Raw genomic sequence first — 16,859 nt, forward strand, 5'->3', positions numbered from 1 at the left:
GAAAAAAAGATGAAAACTGTATTTTCTCTTATTATACCACAGGTCTGCTTTGGTGAGCCGTCATCCTTTTTTCTTACGTACTACTATACTCAGCATAAACATGGATTCATAGGTATATGATTCTGCAAAAATTTTAAAAATAATATACAAAGATATATTTTAGCGACTTCTCTCTGGACAGCCACTAGCCATGTGCTTTAAAGTCATTACATTAACTGAGCAATCACAAGTTTAGCTTAGTTTTTGATTTACTTATTTGTGCGTTCTGGAGGAAGTGTGAAACAAACAAGGGTTCTTGATGTCACCAGGGATGTACTTCTTTGTGTTGTACTTGTAGGTGCACCTCAGCCATACATTTATAAACTGAACTAATCTAAAATTAGATTCATACCAATTAAGTAGCCCTTACTTTTAAAACGTACTATTATTTTGTTTTTCTTCAGCCAGAGAGGCAGAATGTAGGAGGTAAAAGGGCCACATGTGGCCCTGGAGCCTCAGGTTGCAGACCCCTGGTCTAGAGAATTGCAAAGAAAACTTGTGTTGATTCTCCAACAGCTCTTTTATCTGTGCAGACGTTTCCCTCTACTGGACTAAATTTGAAACCCTCACTGTAGAACAAAGAATACAAATCTCTTTGCAGTCCTCCTTTTGACCATTTGCAAACTTTCACACAAATGCACGTTGTTAAACCATTGCATCAGTCAGAGAAACGGCATATTTTAACCGATGGTTTATTGAACCATGCAATCCGTATCATGCCATCAGCCTGTTACAGCCATACAAACCTTTCAAAAACACTCAGCAATGTATCAAAGGCAAAGAAAAATGTAAAAAAAAAAAGACAGGTTATATACAGTCGACATCTTGGAGTTTTCCAGAAGATTTGCAGTTGTAAACAGTGACCCTAACTGTGTGACAGTACAGATGCCAACTACAGTACACGCGCCTCGCCATGACGAGAAAAAAAAAAAAGTTTCACTGAACATTATGAAGTACAAAACAAATAAAGCGCAGGAGCATGAAGTGTTTTTTTAAAACACATAAGAAACTAGTTGACTGCAGTTTTCAAGTCAAGTACAAATATCTAATGACTGAACTTTGATTTATCCTTCATGTCTACACCAAGTCAGTGATCTCCATAGTCCGTTTGTGGACGAGCATAAGGCACTCTGAAGTGTTTAGCAGCTAAGCTACAACCTAAAGAGAGGCTTCATAACCTGGCTATTCTGTCTGTTGACACACGGCCAATGACGTGCTTCGCTCCTCCACTGTTCTGACTGCAGGCGAAACCGCCAGCTCAGACTCTAGACAGAGCTGCAGCTACCTGCTCAACGGCTGCACGCCTTTAGGTCTGCTCTGCTCGCCAGTCTAGGGCTGACACCATCATGCCACCACACCCGTCTGTCCCCGTATGGCCAGAGTTAGAAAATTTTAAAAATGACATTCAGCAAAAATATATCATGCTGTGGTTAAACAACAAAAATGCGCTCAACACTGCTTTAATATGCAGACTAAGAGACTGCATTTTTGTCAATCTACTAAGTCACTAAATAAAGCTGTCAAACATTCATCATCGACAAAAACCGTTTGTGCATAGTTTGAACTTGAGGGCAGATTGGTCACAGGTGAACCACGCACAGATCCTTCACATATATGGAGACACAAAGCCTGTACACACACAGCTGCTCGTCACAATCCATGAGCGTTGAGTTGAGTGCAGCACCGATTTGACTCCACCTACTTTGAAACACAAAAGGGAAACACTTTTTAATGAGAACGTCTTCTCCAGGGCCCATGTGGGCTAACTGCTGTGGAAAAGGGGCCACACCTTCACAACATTCTCAGAGACACGGTTCAGAAGGCAGAGGTTTGAAAATGACGATGCTTGAGAGAGTAACATGAACCATCCAGCAGGTATTACAGGGAGAGAGTAAGAGTACAGCAGGCGGTACGTTTCCATCAACAGCCAGAAATGAATCAAACGGCCTCATTTGGAGACCTTCTCATGTAAAACATGCTTCAAACCACCTTCAGCTTAAAAAAAAACCAAGTGCTTAGTGACTTCCATGCAGATTGTTCCTTCACCAAGACAACATACAAAATGCATAGTTGTGATAAGTTAAAACTCAGTCCTCGGAGGGGGGGGGGGGGGGGGGGGGGGGGAATCACACATAGATCCCTTCTGGGTTTAGGCCAGAGCTGAGAGAGTTTTGAAGAACACGGAGGTGACTGGAGGTCAGGTGGGACACCACAGGGCGCTTCAGAGAGCCTGTTAGAGGAACTGACTCTGAGGAGAAAAAGAACAAAGAACAAATCTTTTCATTAAATTTTCCTCTGCGGCTGCTTTGTACCACCTTTAACTCTGTCATATGTACAAAAGTTATAAGCAAAACATCACATCTGCCCGTCCTGAGATGAGTTTTTTGTGGTGGGGTTTAAAGAAGAAAAAAAAAAAGAGCTTCAACTCCAAAAATAGAGGAAAAATAACCCATAGGAATAAAACATGATGTATTGCTGCTATGTAGCCACCAGGGGGCACAACTGAACTTTGCAAAACATAGAAGGAAAAAAAAAAAAGAAAAGAAAATCAGACTACAGTTAATTTAGAGTCGCACAAAGGGCCTTCTCATTCCCACTCATGTAGTGGAAGGTCACTAAAGGGTAATCACCACCCACATACCACCTTTCTTAATTAAAAGTCCTTTTCATTAAGCATGATTAAGAAACCCAACAGTGGAGGAACATTCACGTCAAGCACCTACACCAGGTAAGATCACCAACTGTAGAAATATAAATGCTGCACATTTTGAGCAGGTTGATGGCTGCTGGAAGCTTTTCTAGTGTCACTTAACAAATGAGCAAATATTTAGTAAACCTCTTCTTTATTTTTAATTGTCCAGTGTTTAAATGTATTAGATGCTTGAAACAAAACATTATCTAGAACGGAGTTTAAAAACGTATAATGGATATAAAATATACAAGAATTGACTTTAAGTAAGCTCAATCATTTATTTGGGTTTGTTTTGTTAAAAAAATACAAAATTATTAAATTCTACAAAAGACTCAATCAATTTGATTTTAATATCACAACTCCTACATTTCAAATCAGCAAATCTTTTTAATTTGACTAGAAATTAGTTTATTGTTGTTATTTCCATTCATTCAAATGACTGATACAAGGGGCAACTTTCATCTATAAAATTGATCATTACTATATTAAAAAGTTGTTTTTCCCCCATAAAGAAAACTTGAAACAAAAATCATCTTGAGGGTTTCAAAAATGGTTCTTAGTCTTCTAAGTAAAGATAAAATAGATTCATGTTTCTTAAACCCCGCCACAGTCTGTGTCGAGTTCCTCTCGCTCTTCATCAAGTAAAATGTCAAAATAAACACCTAACCAACAGCACAGAAAATGTCAGTTAAAATGTTAAACTTGACTTAAGTTTTGATCCTCATGTAGACATCATTTGGATCTTGTGAACCTCCACATTTGTAAAGGAATTAAGTCATTTCTGTTGCATGGCAAAACCTTTATTCTTAAAATAAGCTGTGACACCTTTATTTTGAAAGAAACTTTAATGGAGTTCTGTAGTTTTTGTTAGTTGGTGTTTGGCTGTGTCCAATAAAATAGACCAAAAGTTTTGGAAAAGTTCTCCTTTTGTCAAACACTTTCCAGCGGAACGTTTTCTGGGTTTACCTTCTCTAAGCCCCTCCCACTTCCATTCAGACCTGAGATAAGGGGAGATGAGGGCTAGGCTCCTCCCCACTTCCATCTCCTCATTGCCTTATCTCAGGTCTGAATGGAGTCCAGGCTTCCTTCCACCAGCTCCTGTTTGTTGTAGAACCCATTTTCATGTTTTCTTAATTTTTTTTTTTTAAACCCTTGTCCACCTCCCCTCTATTAGGAGACTTCTTGTCCCTGTCAGCCACCTGCATTTCAAATAAGACAGGAATATTATGTCTTTTTTTTAAGCAGCATCCTCTTCAAGCAACACTTCTGTAAATAAATGATCCACTTTGTAAAGTTCATCCAGAGGAGTTCTTAAATCCTTTTGTTTTCTCGTTGCCCCGCTGTCTGCAGTGCTTTAACAAGCTGAGCCAACTCGATGCAGGCGAAGAGGAGCTCTCTTCATCTGACTCATCTATCATTGTGTTCTTTTTTTGTTTTATAGAGGCTCACTTTTCGGCAACAAGAGGACAAGAGTTTAGGACTTTGAAAACAACTGGATGGGCGTGGGGGAGTGGTGGGAGGGGTGCATGTGTTGCATCATTACAGATGTTTGGACAAGCAGCTGTTTTTACTATAAACAAAGAAAAGAATGTATTTTATTAACTTCACGTCAGCTGATCTAAGTCGGACAAATATTTCTGTTGCTTGGAAAACACATTTTGTTTTTCACCACAGATTTTTGTTTTTTTGGACAGTCGGGGATCTTTTTCAGCGAGTATTATCATAAATGCTCACTTCTCCTTCATTGCCGTCAGCACAGAGGGCTGAGAACGCCTGCCCTGGCTGTCTGCTGCCGTTTGCTGTGGTGGCGAGGGGTCCGAGCCCCCCCCCACACACACACAGGGGGCGACTGTCAGAGGAACGATGATGGACGGAGCGAGAAGGTCGAGTGAATTATAGCGGCTCCAAAGCCCGTCTGGAGGTAAGTAGGCAGTTGCTGGCGTGCAAGCTTCCAACTGCCACTTAAAACGGGATGAAAGAATGATCAAGACTGCACGTTCTTTTCATTACTGCCATTTTCCGCTCGCTTCCTTCATCTCAAACTGAAACCCACACGTCTCTGCTTGGCGGAACGCAGAGGTGAGCATTTTGCTCTCAGCAGGCGGTCGAGCCACAGAGCTGGGGAATGAAAGGGCCTCATGTGGACAGGAGGACAGAACGGATGAACACGGACACCACTTGACCCCCACTTTCATTTAAAACCGTGGTTGCTCCGTCCAGTATGCTGAATGTCTGAGTGACAACCTGAGAGCACCACCTTGGAAAAGCCATTTGCCCCGGATCAGATCTTTCCGTCGGCAAACATAATTGTCCGTTTTCTGCGTCAGCTGGAGGGCAGGAGCAGCCAGACGAATGATTAGAGGAAGATCACTAACCTGCACAGCGACTGCTGCGGGCGCCGTCATCCTCAGAGGGTTCGGCTGGCAACACTGTAACCTTGGTCCCGGTCTGCTTGATAAACTGCTGCAGGTTCACCTGCCTCAGCTCCTTGGTCAGCTGCTCCAGCTCGTGCTGCATGTCCTTCAGTCACAGCATAGAGAGACGCTCTCAGAACACAGCAGGATAGACGGCTCTTTCTCTACTCTTGGGGCAGAGAGGTTAGCGTTTTCTCTACAGACTTGGGCATGTAATGATAGTCGTTCAAGAACAGATGGGGAAATGACTTTAGAAGCCAGTTCTGAAATGTTTTTAAGACTAATTGCAAACCCAATTTGTGTAGCGACACCTGAACACAACAGTTTTGAATGAGGAGGCGTTTACATAAACTTTTTATTGGAAGTGCATTGGCGAGGTTGGTGTAAACGTAGTTTTAAAAACCCACTCCGATAAGAATTGTGTTTTTTGGTGTTTTTCACGCGTTTTTGTGGCCTTTTACCGATGATGGAGGACATTTATAAATAGAATTAAGCTTAAAATTGCATTTCTGAGAATTTCTTTGATCAAATTGTTGTGAATCTGGAGCAGACAAAAAAAATGCAGTTTCTTTGTGACAGAAAATACGCTGAGCGGGCCACAAGCTTCCTGCTCCGGGGTCTCGGCAACAGGAAGGGGAAGGGTGGCGACGTTCCTATGCGCCAACAGTCCCGCCCGCAACTCAGAGGGGAATTTCTAATGAACTCTTGCCGCTGTGCAGAAACTATGTCCTGGAAAATAACACGTTTTTGATTTTGGCCAAAAAAAAAACACCTGAATAATCATAATGAAAAGACCACTGGAAACACTTTAAAATAGATCAAAAAGATAATTGGAGTGAGATTTTAAATATAAAAACAGACCAGATTTTTAGAAACTGCACAATTAAAAATGTGACAAAACCACCTGTGAAATAAACACACGTCACTTCTCGATCCATCCTCCATCAGAGTCATTTTGTCTGAAACTTTAGTGTGATGGTAAATATTTCCCACCTGAATCTTTTTGCTGCTTTGACTGAGCGATCGGTCCACAGCCCTGCTGCTGCTCTCCAGCTGCACCGCCTGCCTCTCCTGAGCCTTCAGCTCCGCCCGGATCCTGAGGACCTGAGCTCGCGCCTCTGCCTCGCTGACCCACTGGGTCTCCTGCTGCTCTCTCTGGAGTTTCTCCTCCTTCAGGCCCGCCTCCACACCCTGAGGAGAACAGAAGGAACCCTGGGCTAAAATATAGCAAAAAAAAAAAACATCTGCAACACCGCAACAAAACAGAAAAACGAACGCCTAACCTGGACCCTCGCCAGTTTCTCTTCAATTTCCCGCTCACAGCCCTGAAGGCGGCCTCGTAGCTCCTGCAGCCTCTCCTCCAGCTGCCTTTCACTTTCCACCTCAATCTGCAGCTCTGTGGCCCAAAACTCTTCCTCCTCCATTTCCACCTCATTCTTCCTTAAGTGCTTCTCTAGCTTGGAAATCTCCTCCGACAGTCCTCCTCCAAGCTCCACACTGCAGCCTCCAGGAAAGCCCCCTTGCCCCCCAGCCCACGCGTGGAGCTCAGCTTCATTGGCCATCAGCTTCCTGTCCAGCATGTTCAGAGTGTCTCTCTGCAGACTGACCAGTCTGACCAGATCCTCCATGCTACGGGTCCATAAGCTGGTTGAGGTGGCCCCAAAGACTGGAGAGGAATGGAAATGGTTCCTGTCCCCACCGAGCAGGAACCTTCTCTTCCCCTCTGCGTCACAGGCCCGTCCGACGCTCAGCATCTCCCTCAGACTTCTGGGTGCTCCTGAGAACGTGAGGGACTTTCGGCGCGGCTCCCGGCGATGAAGCAAATGCTCGTGTGGATGACGAAGCTTTGCGAGGGGCGGGAGACTTTGACGATGCAGCCCGCGCTCTGGGGCCCTGAGCGGGGGGCCCTCTGAGGGAGGCCGCTCCGTCAGCGATGGGCCGGTGCGGTGCAGAACCAGCTGGACGTCCCCGGCGTACTGACCCCAGGTGTTCAGAGACGCCACGGGACTCTCGTTCGGGGCCAGATGCCGCTCTGTGTCCCGCCATCTTTCAACTAAAGTGTATCTCCCTGTGCGTCCTGCAGAAGAACAATGAAGTGTATAAACTTTAGGTGAAGAAAACTTTAACAAAAAACAAAAAAAGATCAGTCAGCAAAGACCTGCATTATACAAGGATAGGTTTCATATTTTTGATGCAATTATCAACAAGTTGCTTCGTGCTGTTTGGATAAAATCCCAGCTCCACACCTCTTAAATTGTCAGAATGGAAACGCGTTCTATCCCCAAATGAAATCAGCCCTGATGTCTAATCACTTAACGTGTTGTAAATGAGTTAAGCATCAAACGGCAGAAGGAAGCTCATCGACAGGAAAAGTGCCGCCTTCGCAGTTTGGCAGGATGCTCGGAGATGAGTCAGACTTTCCCTCCTCTTTCGCCTCCCCCGAGCATTTTTGGGAAGAAAGTCAATACAGTATGATCAAGTGTTCCTATAGAAGCCATAACGGGAAGACGAGGTGCTCAAATTTATAAAAAAAAAAGAAGAAAAAAAAGAACCCCAGGGTAGCCTCTGAGTATGAGCCACTGTATCTCAGCAGGAGCTTTTTAGATGTAGGCAGGAGGGATGAGGGTTGTTTATTTCACTAAAGCTTCTCTTCTGTACTCGACAATGTGCCCGATTCCGTTCTGCATCACAGGTACACGTGCGGCGAATACTCACCTATGGCCTGAGCCAGAGCAATTACCACTTCCTGGCAGGTGGTTGCTTCTGTGACCCCGCACACGACTCGCTGGACTCCATCCACCCAGACCTTCAGCTCCATTTTGGTTCAGAGACGAGGGAGCCAGTTATGGTGCAGTAGCTGCAACATTATCGAGAGCTGCAATGATGCGGGGCGGCAGAGAGGGCCCCGTGGCTAATTCACTGTGGAGGAAAAAAAAACAGGAAACAGTCAGTCAGGATGTCCTCCAGGCCAAAGCTACAAGGCTCCTGCGCTTGATAATGGAGCTAATTGAAGCGAGGAATAGAAAACTGGCCCAGGGGGGAATTTACTCCTAGCTTAAAAGGTAAAGGACGGTCCAGCAGAAAAGGATCTGCTGGCATGCCAGCACCAGCTGGCCACAACACGTTTGTTCTTTCCTAAAAGCGGAACAGAACGGTCGGGGGTGCAGGAAGAATCTGCCAGCAGGCATTCCCAAAATTCAGTTCCTGCTTTTGTGCAGAAATTCTGATAGAAACAGTGAAGATTCTGTGGAAATACTGGTAGGCTGACAATTTATTTCATAAAATAACCGTTTTAAAAGTTTAATTGTTGCATTCTGCAAGACATCTGACACGGTCCTGGCTTTGCTCTGCATGCACAACAACAGTTTTCTCTGATAAAGAGACCGTCTGGCTGACAGATAACCAGAGCTGCCTTGAAGTGAACAAATCAGCTACAAAATCCTCAAAGATGACATTTGGAGAACAAAAAGAGCCTCTCCATACAGAGGGATTCCTCAAGGACAGTCCACATGAACGGAATGAAAAGCATTTCTTTCTTTATCACTGCACACGAACCTAACCTTCACTGAAAATGCACTGCTGTGTCAAAAGGTTCTTTTGTTCTCCAAGCTACCCCTCTGTCCACATTCACATCCATGTGTTCCTCCATGCACCAGTCCATCAGAGACGGGATTAAAATATATACATTTTTGCATTTGAATTCATTATTAAAGTTTAATCAGTTAAGAAATTTAACCTAATGATGCTTTTATATGATTATTATGTAAGGAAAAGGAAAGTAGAATATAAAAAAAGGTAAATTCTGAAGGTGATCGTCACGTTTGAGAAGCAAAAACAGCCATTTTCTGCTTTTTTTCCCTTTGAGATCGTCTTTAGAGAAAATTCACTTCAAGTAAAACTGTTCCAAAGAAAGCATTGAAATGTCTTCAGCACATCTACTCATTCAAAGAATAATATCGAGCATTTGGAGGTCGAGAGCGTCCTCTTTGTCAGCAGCCTGCTGCCTCTATTCTTGGCGCTCTCACAGTGGGTTAGAAAGTGCTTTTGTTCCTCGTTCAGTCTGACCTTAGATGGCAGCAAATGACCAAAGCAGCAATTTCCAACCACTGACCACTTGAAGTGAGCCAATTTCACTTCATTAGTCTTTAGAAATGTGAAGATTGAATCTATACAACTGAGACCAGGAACAAATGATCACATATATCACAGGTGCTGTGTACCTGCTGGGCGTGGTAAATTAATGGCCGCCTTTTTCCATTTTTTCCATCTAGTCTGTTCTATTGGCCTACTCTCTGGCTGACCCTAAAGACTCCCTCTGATGAAAATTGTGTTGTTGTGGCATTTTTCCCTGATAAAGAGGACACTTGGTAAGAAAATTAAGCTTAAAATTGCAGTTGTGCAGTAAAATGCAGTTTAAAAAAGCTTGTACTACGGCGAGCCACAAGTTCTTGTGCACTTGTAGATGACTAGATCCAGGTACATCTTTTTTTTTCCTCACCCAAGAATCTGGCTCAAATCTGAACGGCTGGATTGCTCCATAAATGATGACCGTTTTGTTAGGTTAGCTCGGGGTCGTAAGGCGCAGTGTATAAGCTGGTGAGACAGCCTGTAAACAGATGGATGATGGGAAATGGGGCAGGCTTACTCAGTGCCCACTGTCCCGCTCACAACTATGAAATGAATTTCTAATGAACTACTGCGGCTCTGCAGAAACTGTCAGCAAATGACTATTTCATTTTTTTATTTTGGCTAAAAACTGCATAATCATAATTAAAAGACCACTGGAAAGGCTTTGAAAATAGATTTAAAAAAGATGATCAGAGTGGGTCTTTAAAAAAAAATGACAAGGCTGAAAGAAAACCTGGTTAAAAAGACCTGATAAAATATGTGGATTCCATTCAATGCATCTGAAAACTCATGAGGAGAAACGGTGATTTCATTTCTCTTCAGTCTCCACAGAATGGGATCTGGGATTGGAGAGGGAGATGGAGCCACACTGGTAAGCATCAGGCATTGGAAATGACTTCACAGGAGCCAATGGAAACTCACTGAACGGAAACTAGATGCTGGTTTAAAGCTAAACTTTGCTGATCTTCCTTTGGGCAGCTTTTGGTTGACTGTTGCCAAGTAGTTTCCCATTCTGGCGAGCTGCTGAGGAAGAGCTTTGTTTGTGTCTTTCTTAAATTCCTGCCAGCTTTCCATTCCCATCAGCTTTCCAATCACTTTCGCAAAAGTTGGTGTAAATGCATTTTGAAACCACATTACCAACCAAAGTCTCTACATATACGAGTTAAGCTTTATAGCGTCCTTCTGCTGTGCCCCCAACACATGAGGATAAAGGAGTACTTAAAACCAGGCAAGGCCCCTCTTTTTTTGTTTTCTCCCCCTGCAGTGTCCCAAAACACTGACACCATTTTGTACGGCTCCTCACTACAGCGAGCGCATGCTGGTCCTGGTAAAAAGAAGCAGGCCCAGCTGAACAGGAGAATGGAGACACTGAAGAGTTAAAAGGAATGAGATGTAAAAAAAAAAAGAAAAAGCTGCAGAAGCACTTTAAAACTAATGGCATGTGAATCCAAGGGATTTATAAAGGAAAACTGCTGGGAGGGCTTTATATTTGCTCAGGCATTACAGTGGGTTGTAGGCCCATTCAGAGCTCCTCCTTGCAGCAGCTCTGGGGAACTTAGCAGGGATTTCCAAATGTCATTTGCAATGGACCAGACCCTTAGCATTTACTACTAATGGTGTATTTATTAACTTTAGTCCAAACTAAAGAAGCAGGCACGGCAGCGCAGGGCAGGGTGCCATCCTGAGCTCTGGAAGGATGCCTGCCTCCTGATTAATGCAGCCTAATGCCAGAACGATTTTTCAGGGGGATTCAAATAAACCTCTGCTGTGTTTGAACCCCCACGTCTGCTAAATGACGTCTGAGTTTGCAGAGGACCGACTCAGGGCAGGTGTGATTCCCGCCTGCTGCTGACAAATCTCCAGACCATACGGGAGCTCTGAGCTGGCAGGAAAAACCTCCGACGGTGAAAACAGGCCACCATATGTTCCTGTGGGCGTTTAATCAACACAACCGGGATACCTCAGCAACACACGGGAGTAAAGGAAGGAGAACACTTACAAGCGAAGCATCAAAAACTAAAAAGATGCACAAGAAAAAGAGGGAATTCATTGAGGTACTGAATCACAGCACAGCGGGAGGTTTGTCTGAGGAGCAGCATATTATAAGTGTGCATGCACGCCACACAATGGAATGGATGCTATTTTAGTTCTAGTAACCTTTTGTTCAATGCAAAGCTTCAATAAAGCTAACAAATGAAAAGGCCTCCTGAGTTTCCAAACTTTCCAGCGCTACTGGTAATTAAAGACAAAAGGGCTCCCTGCATCCTGATGCCACATTAGTCCAAGGCTTCCAAACTCTTGCAAGCTGGTTAGCAAACTTTAATTCACACTGAGCACCCAGTAGAGCGGCATGTAATTACCAGCGATTTATATTCTGCTGTAATTTGCAACAGCTTGTTGTGAAACTGATCTCTGCAAGAAGCCGGAGACAGATGCTGGTGATGCTGGGTAAGGCAAAAAAAAAAAAAAAAAGGACATAAATCAAACCTTTTGCCCCTTGCAGTTCTTCAAGATGGTGTGGATGTGCAGGGGATGCATCCAATCTGTGGGTTTTTCAGTCCTTTGGAGGAGAAAACGCATGCTTGCTGACAGGATGGAGCTGCTACAGAAAAAAGTGCAACTCTACGAGCTTCCAGCATGCATGCCCTCCTTGAGTGTAAACTTTGCAGAGCACGGTGAAGAGGCCTTGATGCTGCAGAGTGGAAAAATGATAACAACTAGGGGCATGCATTCCCGGGATGGGAGAAGGCAATCAGAACCAGATAAGAACGTGATGGTTCTCCTTTAGTTCTGAAGCTCAGGACAGGTACGCAACAACGTGCAACCCATATAAAAACTCACTTGTTTTGATCATTTTTAAAGCGTTCCCAGTGGGCTTTCAACTATGATAACTATGATTATGCATTTTAGCCAAAATCAAGACACCTGTGTCGTTTCTGCAAAAACCACAGTAATTTATTAGAAATTTGCCTCTGAGTTGTGGGCGGGACCGTTGGCACAGAACCCACCCTGTCCCCTTTTGTCACTCATAACTAAGAGCTCTCCGTTTACATGCTCTCCTGCAAGCTTACAGCCCCTCACAATCCCAAGCTAACATTAGTGGTGCGCCAAAAACGGCGAGCAATGTTGGAGCCATCTAGCCATACGGCATTAAAGCCAGTTGTCAGCTCAGACGAGGAAAACAAAGACGCACATGGATTGTCTTTGTCTGCAAGTGGATGCATCAGAATGGAGCGGAGCAGGGAGCTTGTGGACCGCCCAGCAAGTTTTCTGCAATTTTTTCATCCGCTTCACAATGATTTGAATAAAGAAAGACTTGATTATTGGGCACCAAGGCAGATGAAACAGCCGTTTCCACAGATGCACACGCTTCCATTCCAAGACCAAACTGAACTGGATTAAAGCCTTCCAAAATCAAAGCACCAAAGTAACACAGCAGCAAATCCAAAGCAAAGACCTATTTTGCTACAGGACACCCACAGCTCCCCCTCCCCCTCCAGTGTCTCCTTCCTGAGCTCATATTCAAACTTTTGGGGAGCTGAAGCAGCCTCCCCCATTAGGGAGGTCACTGCTGGCTGAATGTCAAACATCTGGACGGCACGTTCAGCCAGTAATAATGCCTCTTTTGTTCCCTTGCCATTTTCACTGCTTATATTGCCCACTTATTTTGCAGGAGGGGGGGGGGGGGGGTTCTGCAACATCCCCTTGACAGGCATCCAGCCAATTTCTGTACATGTTGGGTTTTTTTTTTCTTCCTTTTTCCAAAACATCATCTGCTTTTGTGTCCGTGACTAGTTTGACGGGAGCTGCTGTCTGTCTGACAGTCACGAGCATGAAGCGCAGAGATAAATCACTGATGTTTCAGGCAATCCAACAAGCAAACTTTTTCTTTTATTTTTTTAGTTAGCCTACTAACTCCAAGTGCGACAACTGCGCAGAGGATTCGGCCCACAGAGAGAGTCAGCATCAGCCGGGAACAGCCTCAAAGCATCTTCAGACATTTCTGATCCCAGAGCTCCAGAGTTAGCATAATACTATCGCAGCACGGTTCAATAGTTGCAGCGAGCGAAGAAGCTGCAGAAATGGCGTTTAAAGGGGCTTCAAAAAGTGATCCTCTGAAGAACCGAACCCGGTATCGAGTCCGGTTCTTCAGAGAACCGAACCCGGTATCGAGTCCGGTTCTTCAGAGGATTCCACTAAAGCGGACTAAAACAGCGGGTGGAAATCTGCTCACAGGTCTTACCGTAGCGGTATCGACGAGATCCGACTTCGCTTTTCCTTCTGAGGGTGGAAGTTTGGGGAATAATCACGGACAGCCCCAATAAATCTGCCGATAAAGTCAAATTAGCACCCACCTTACTACTGGCGCGTGACAGGGAAATCTGGCTAAAAGAGCCTCCAAATTCCTTCTCAGTGACGGTTCAAAACGCGTCAGGAAAGTTTGTGAGCGTCCTCTGTGGACGACCCTCCTCTGCAGTCTCTCCTGTGAGCTGCGGAAAATGCCCCTCCGTCCCTCTGTTTCACTTCTCCTGCTGGTAAATACATCGCACTGGAACTGGGACACCGCAAGGCATGATGGACTGTTTAAAGCTGCAAAACATTCAGACGAAAAAAGAGTTGAAAAAAACAAAACACGATTTTACGTCTGGATTAAGACCCCCTTTCTCTTTTCTGCTTCAGTGAACCCAAGGAAAGTTCACTCCAAAGTTGACATAGTTATACATATGTAAAATATATCAATGTGTTACAAATTACAAACCTCCAGGTTTTACTTAAATAAATGAATTATTTTTAAAGCTCTTTTCTGCATTATAATACTTTTCAAATAAACCTAAAATCCACATTAAAAAAAAAAAATCAGTCACACCTGCTCTTTCTTATGAAAAAACAACTGCCAACAAATTCTCTAAGTGTTTTGACAAAGTGGAGAATTTGTTAGATAAATGAGAGTACCCATCAACATAAAAACAATGCAGAAACTTCTAAAATGATGTAGAAAGTTACACATTGCTTTAGAAAACTAATCTTAAACATTTCTGGACAGGAAGCTGTGTTCAAAATTAATAATGAAAGTAGACCGTATACTACAAAGAATTGAAAAACACCATTTGTTACTTTTTCTTCTTAAAAAAATCTTTACGTTTAGGAATAAAATGCCAAAATCAGGGGTCCCGCTAGCAAAAATAGTAAAGTTTAGCATAGTATGGGAAGTATGCTATAGACCATGCAGTGTAGGAGGTATACCTACTGAATACTTCTTCCAACTGCATTGAAACATTTTAAGTTTACAATGTATAAATGGTATATAAAAAGTAAACTTTACGTCTACTGCCTCACTTTTACTAAGTGTTATTGTAATACACTTAAATAGACAACTTTTCTCTCTAAATTTTCTCAGAGGACAACTCCATATTAAAACAATATCAGGTGGAAACAACATTTTTGCTTCTTCTTCGTGTTTATTTTTCTGTCAGTATGCACATATTTGCAGATTTCATTATTTAAATGAACTGGGAGCATTGGCAGTTAATTTTCCACTAGTTCACCACAAAACCACATCTCACACCAGTTTAGAAAATGTAGCTGATGTTGAAAAATATGTAACCCAACAGTCAGACTTTCCTATGATCACAACAAAATGTACAAAAGTTATTGCAACAAATTACAGAGTTTTACAAAACTTTGGAATTGACCAGAAAACCACAAAATTGAAGGGATTTCTGGAAGCTAAGCAATATTCCTAATTCTATATATGTAAATTTGTCTTAATATGTGAAATGTGTTACAAGTTACGTTATTTTAGTTTTATTATTTCCTACATGCCCTTGTTTTTACGTTTGTTCCTTTGGGATTTTTTAAAAGTTTCTTAAATGTTGACTATGTTTTCGGACTGTCTTCTAATTTCTAAAACTAAACATTTCATTATACCACTCCACAACAAAATATTCTTTAAATTTGAAAAAATGTTTAGTATTCTTGATTACAATTTACTAGGAATACAAAAATAAACATGCAACCCTTGTGCTATCCTAGGCACTTTGACAGTGGGAGTTGGGTCATCTAGACCCACTAGACAGTGTGCTGAATCTTTTTTCTTCAATGATTTGTGATCTTCACTGGTGTCCATGGATTACCGTACATGAAATCTTTCCACCTTTATCCACCTTTGTCATGGTAGGAATAACACGTCAATGTAAGGATCGGGTCATAAGATAGCACAAGGGTTAAAGATAAATAAACACCTTTATGGATAAGCTAAAACCATAAACTCAGCCTGTTGGTGCTACATGAATCCATGATGTCTGTGCGCTGAGGTTTACTGCCCTCTTGTGACAGTAGGATCTCAGTAAGTAAGATTTAACAACTTTTTTTCTTTCAAAAATAAAAGCCTTCAGATTTCCACCACAAAGCAGGAGGATTAGAGAAGGGCTTTCAGATCAAGAATCAAGTATTACATTCGTGTATTTTATAATATTTTTTTTTTATCAGTGTCCATCTATTGGTTTTAATAATATATTTAGGGGTTTTTAGCAGCTGTTTGCTGTAAAGCATAAGAGATCCCTGAGACAAAAAAACATACCGGTAGTTTGATGTGCAAAAAACAAAAGATCATCCAGAATAGTTCATACTAGAAATGTTTAAACTTTTGATTTTCTTGTGTTTTCAATGCATCAAAATCATTTACAATAAAACAAAAAAAAATGACTGTACAGTATTTAAGTTATTAGTATTAGTATAAAAAAAGAAAGAAACACACATTGTTTATGCTCACATAGCAACACTATATTTATTATTTCTAAAATACATCATGGTATGTTGTTCTAGAACAATGAATTATATTAGTTGTGTTTTTAAAATGTTTTGTAGGATATTCAAAACCTTCTAATCGTTCTTCTTTAGATTTTCCAATCAGATGTCATCATATTCATCTTGAAAATAATTATCTTTGACATATAAAGATCCCAGAGCAACACAACAACTTCAAATTCACCTTTAGATTTTTTTTCCTCCCTCAAGCCGTTTGCAATCTTGTTCTGATTGTACTGACACTTTGACATCTATCAAGCTGAGTTGACTCTGAGCTGTGGATCTTTTTGTTTGCCTTTTGCAGAGTCTGACCCTATACTAACCTTTCTGTGATTTCTGCTCCTGTTATTATTACCAAACTCTTGAATGCTTCCAGGACGAGTCCTAATCTTGCTGTGGAATGAAAGCATGATTGTTTGGAAGTTCTTGTAACCCTTGGCTAGCCAAAGAAAGGTTGCTGTCATGGTTGTTATCTTTCTTCTTATGTTTAACACACATTTAAAATTTTAGTTATATTCAGGGATGAATGTAGACTTTTGTTTATGCCAGTGCCATAACAAGTCTCATCAACATAATTTTTTTAATAACAATAAATGCAGATTAGGATTGTAACAATTATTCAATGAGTGATTTATCTAACCAATCGATCTGTCTGATTCAAGTGTTTATTGAATCAAATCAAATTATATAATTATAAAATTGTTTCAAAATGAAATAAATTGGATCCATCTTGGAAAATACCATTTGGATTGAGACTTGGTAGGTTTATGTTACTAAAA

At 42.1% G+C, this 16,859-nt stretch overlaps 1 protein-coding gene across 3 annotated transcripts; it reads right to left on the bottom strand.

The window, feature by feature from the left end:
* Positions 1-715: 715 nt before the first annotated feature.
* Positions 716-14,021, bottom strand: rassf8a (Ras association domain family member 8a). Of its 3 annotated transcripts, none has more exons than XM_020704129.3 (7): positions 13,629-14,021; positions 13,517-13,554; positions 7,861-8,064; positions 6,429-7,222; positions 6,139-6,336; positions 5,107-5,251; positions 716-2,287 (listed from the first exon to the last, which is right to left on the bottom strand). In XM_020704129.3, exons 3-7 carry the CDS (start codon positions 7,961-7,963, stop codon positions 2,166-2,168), a joined length of 1,362 nt encoding a protein of 453 aa, XP_020559788.2. In that variant the 5' UTR covers positions 7,964-8,064; positions 13,517-13,554; positions 13,629-14,021; the 3' UTR covers positions 716-2,165. The 3 variants fall into 3 exon arrangements, with proteins under 3 accessions (XP_020559788.2, XP_023811699.1, XP_020559790.2); XM_023955931.2 differs by adding an exon at positions 11,761-11,965 and having other exon boundaries at positions 13,517-13,629; XM_020704131.3 differs by lacking the exon at positions 13,517-13,554 and having other exon boundaries at positions 13,629-13,831.
* Positions 14,022-16,859: the final 2,838 nt, after the last annotated feature.

Source organism: Oryzias latipes, chromosome 6 (assembly GCF_053564925.1).
Source record: "Oryzias latipes strain Hd-rR chromosome 6, Olatipes_Hd-rR_3.1".
In the NCBI taxonomy this organism is placed as follows: Eukaryota; Metazoa; Chordata; class Actinopteri; order Beloniformes; family Adrianichthyidae; genus Oryzias; species Oryzias latipes.

Bases quoted from the DNA above. Each gene is read 5' to 3' on its own strand.
- rassf8a (XM_020704129.3), bottom strand. From the start codon at position 7,963: ATGGAGCTGAAGGTCTGGGTGGATGGAGTCCAGCGAGTCGTGTGCGGG. The intron at 6,337-6,428 runs GTTAGGCGTTCG...TGTTCTCCTCAG, and splicing joins AGAAACTGGCGAGGGTCCAG to GGTGTGGAGGCGGGCCTGAA. The intron at 2,288-5,106 runs GTTAGTGATCTT...TTTTCTCCTCAG, and splicing joins CCGCAGCAGTCGCTGTGCAG to AGTCAGTTCCTCTAACAGGC.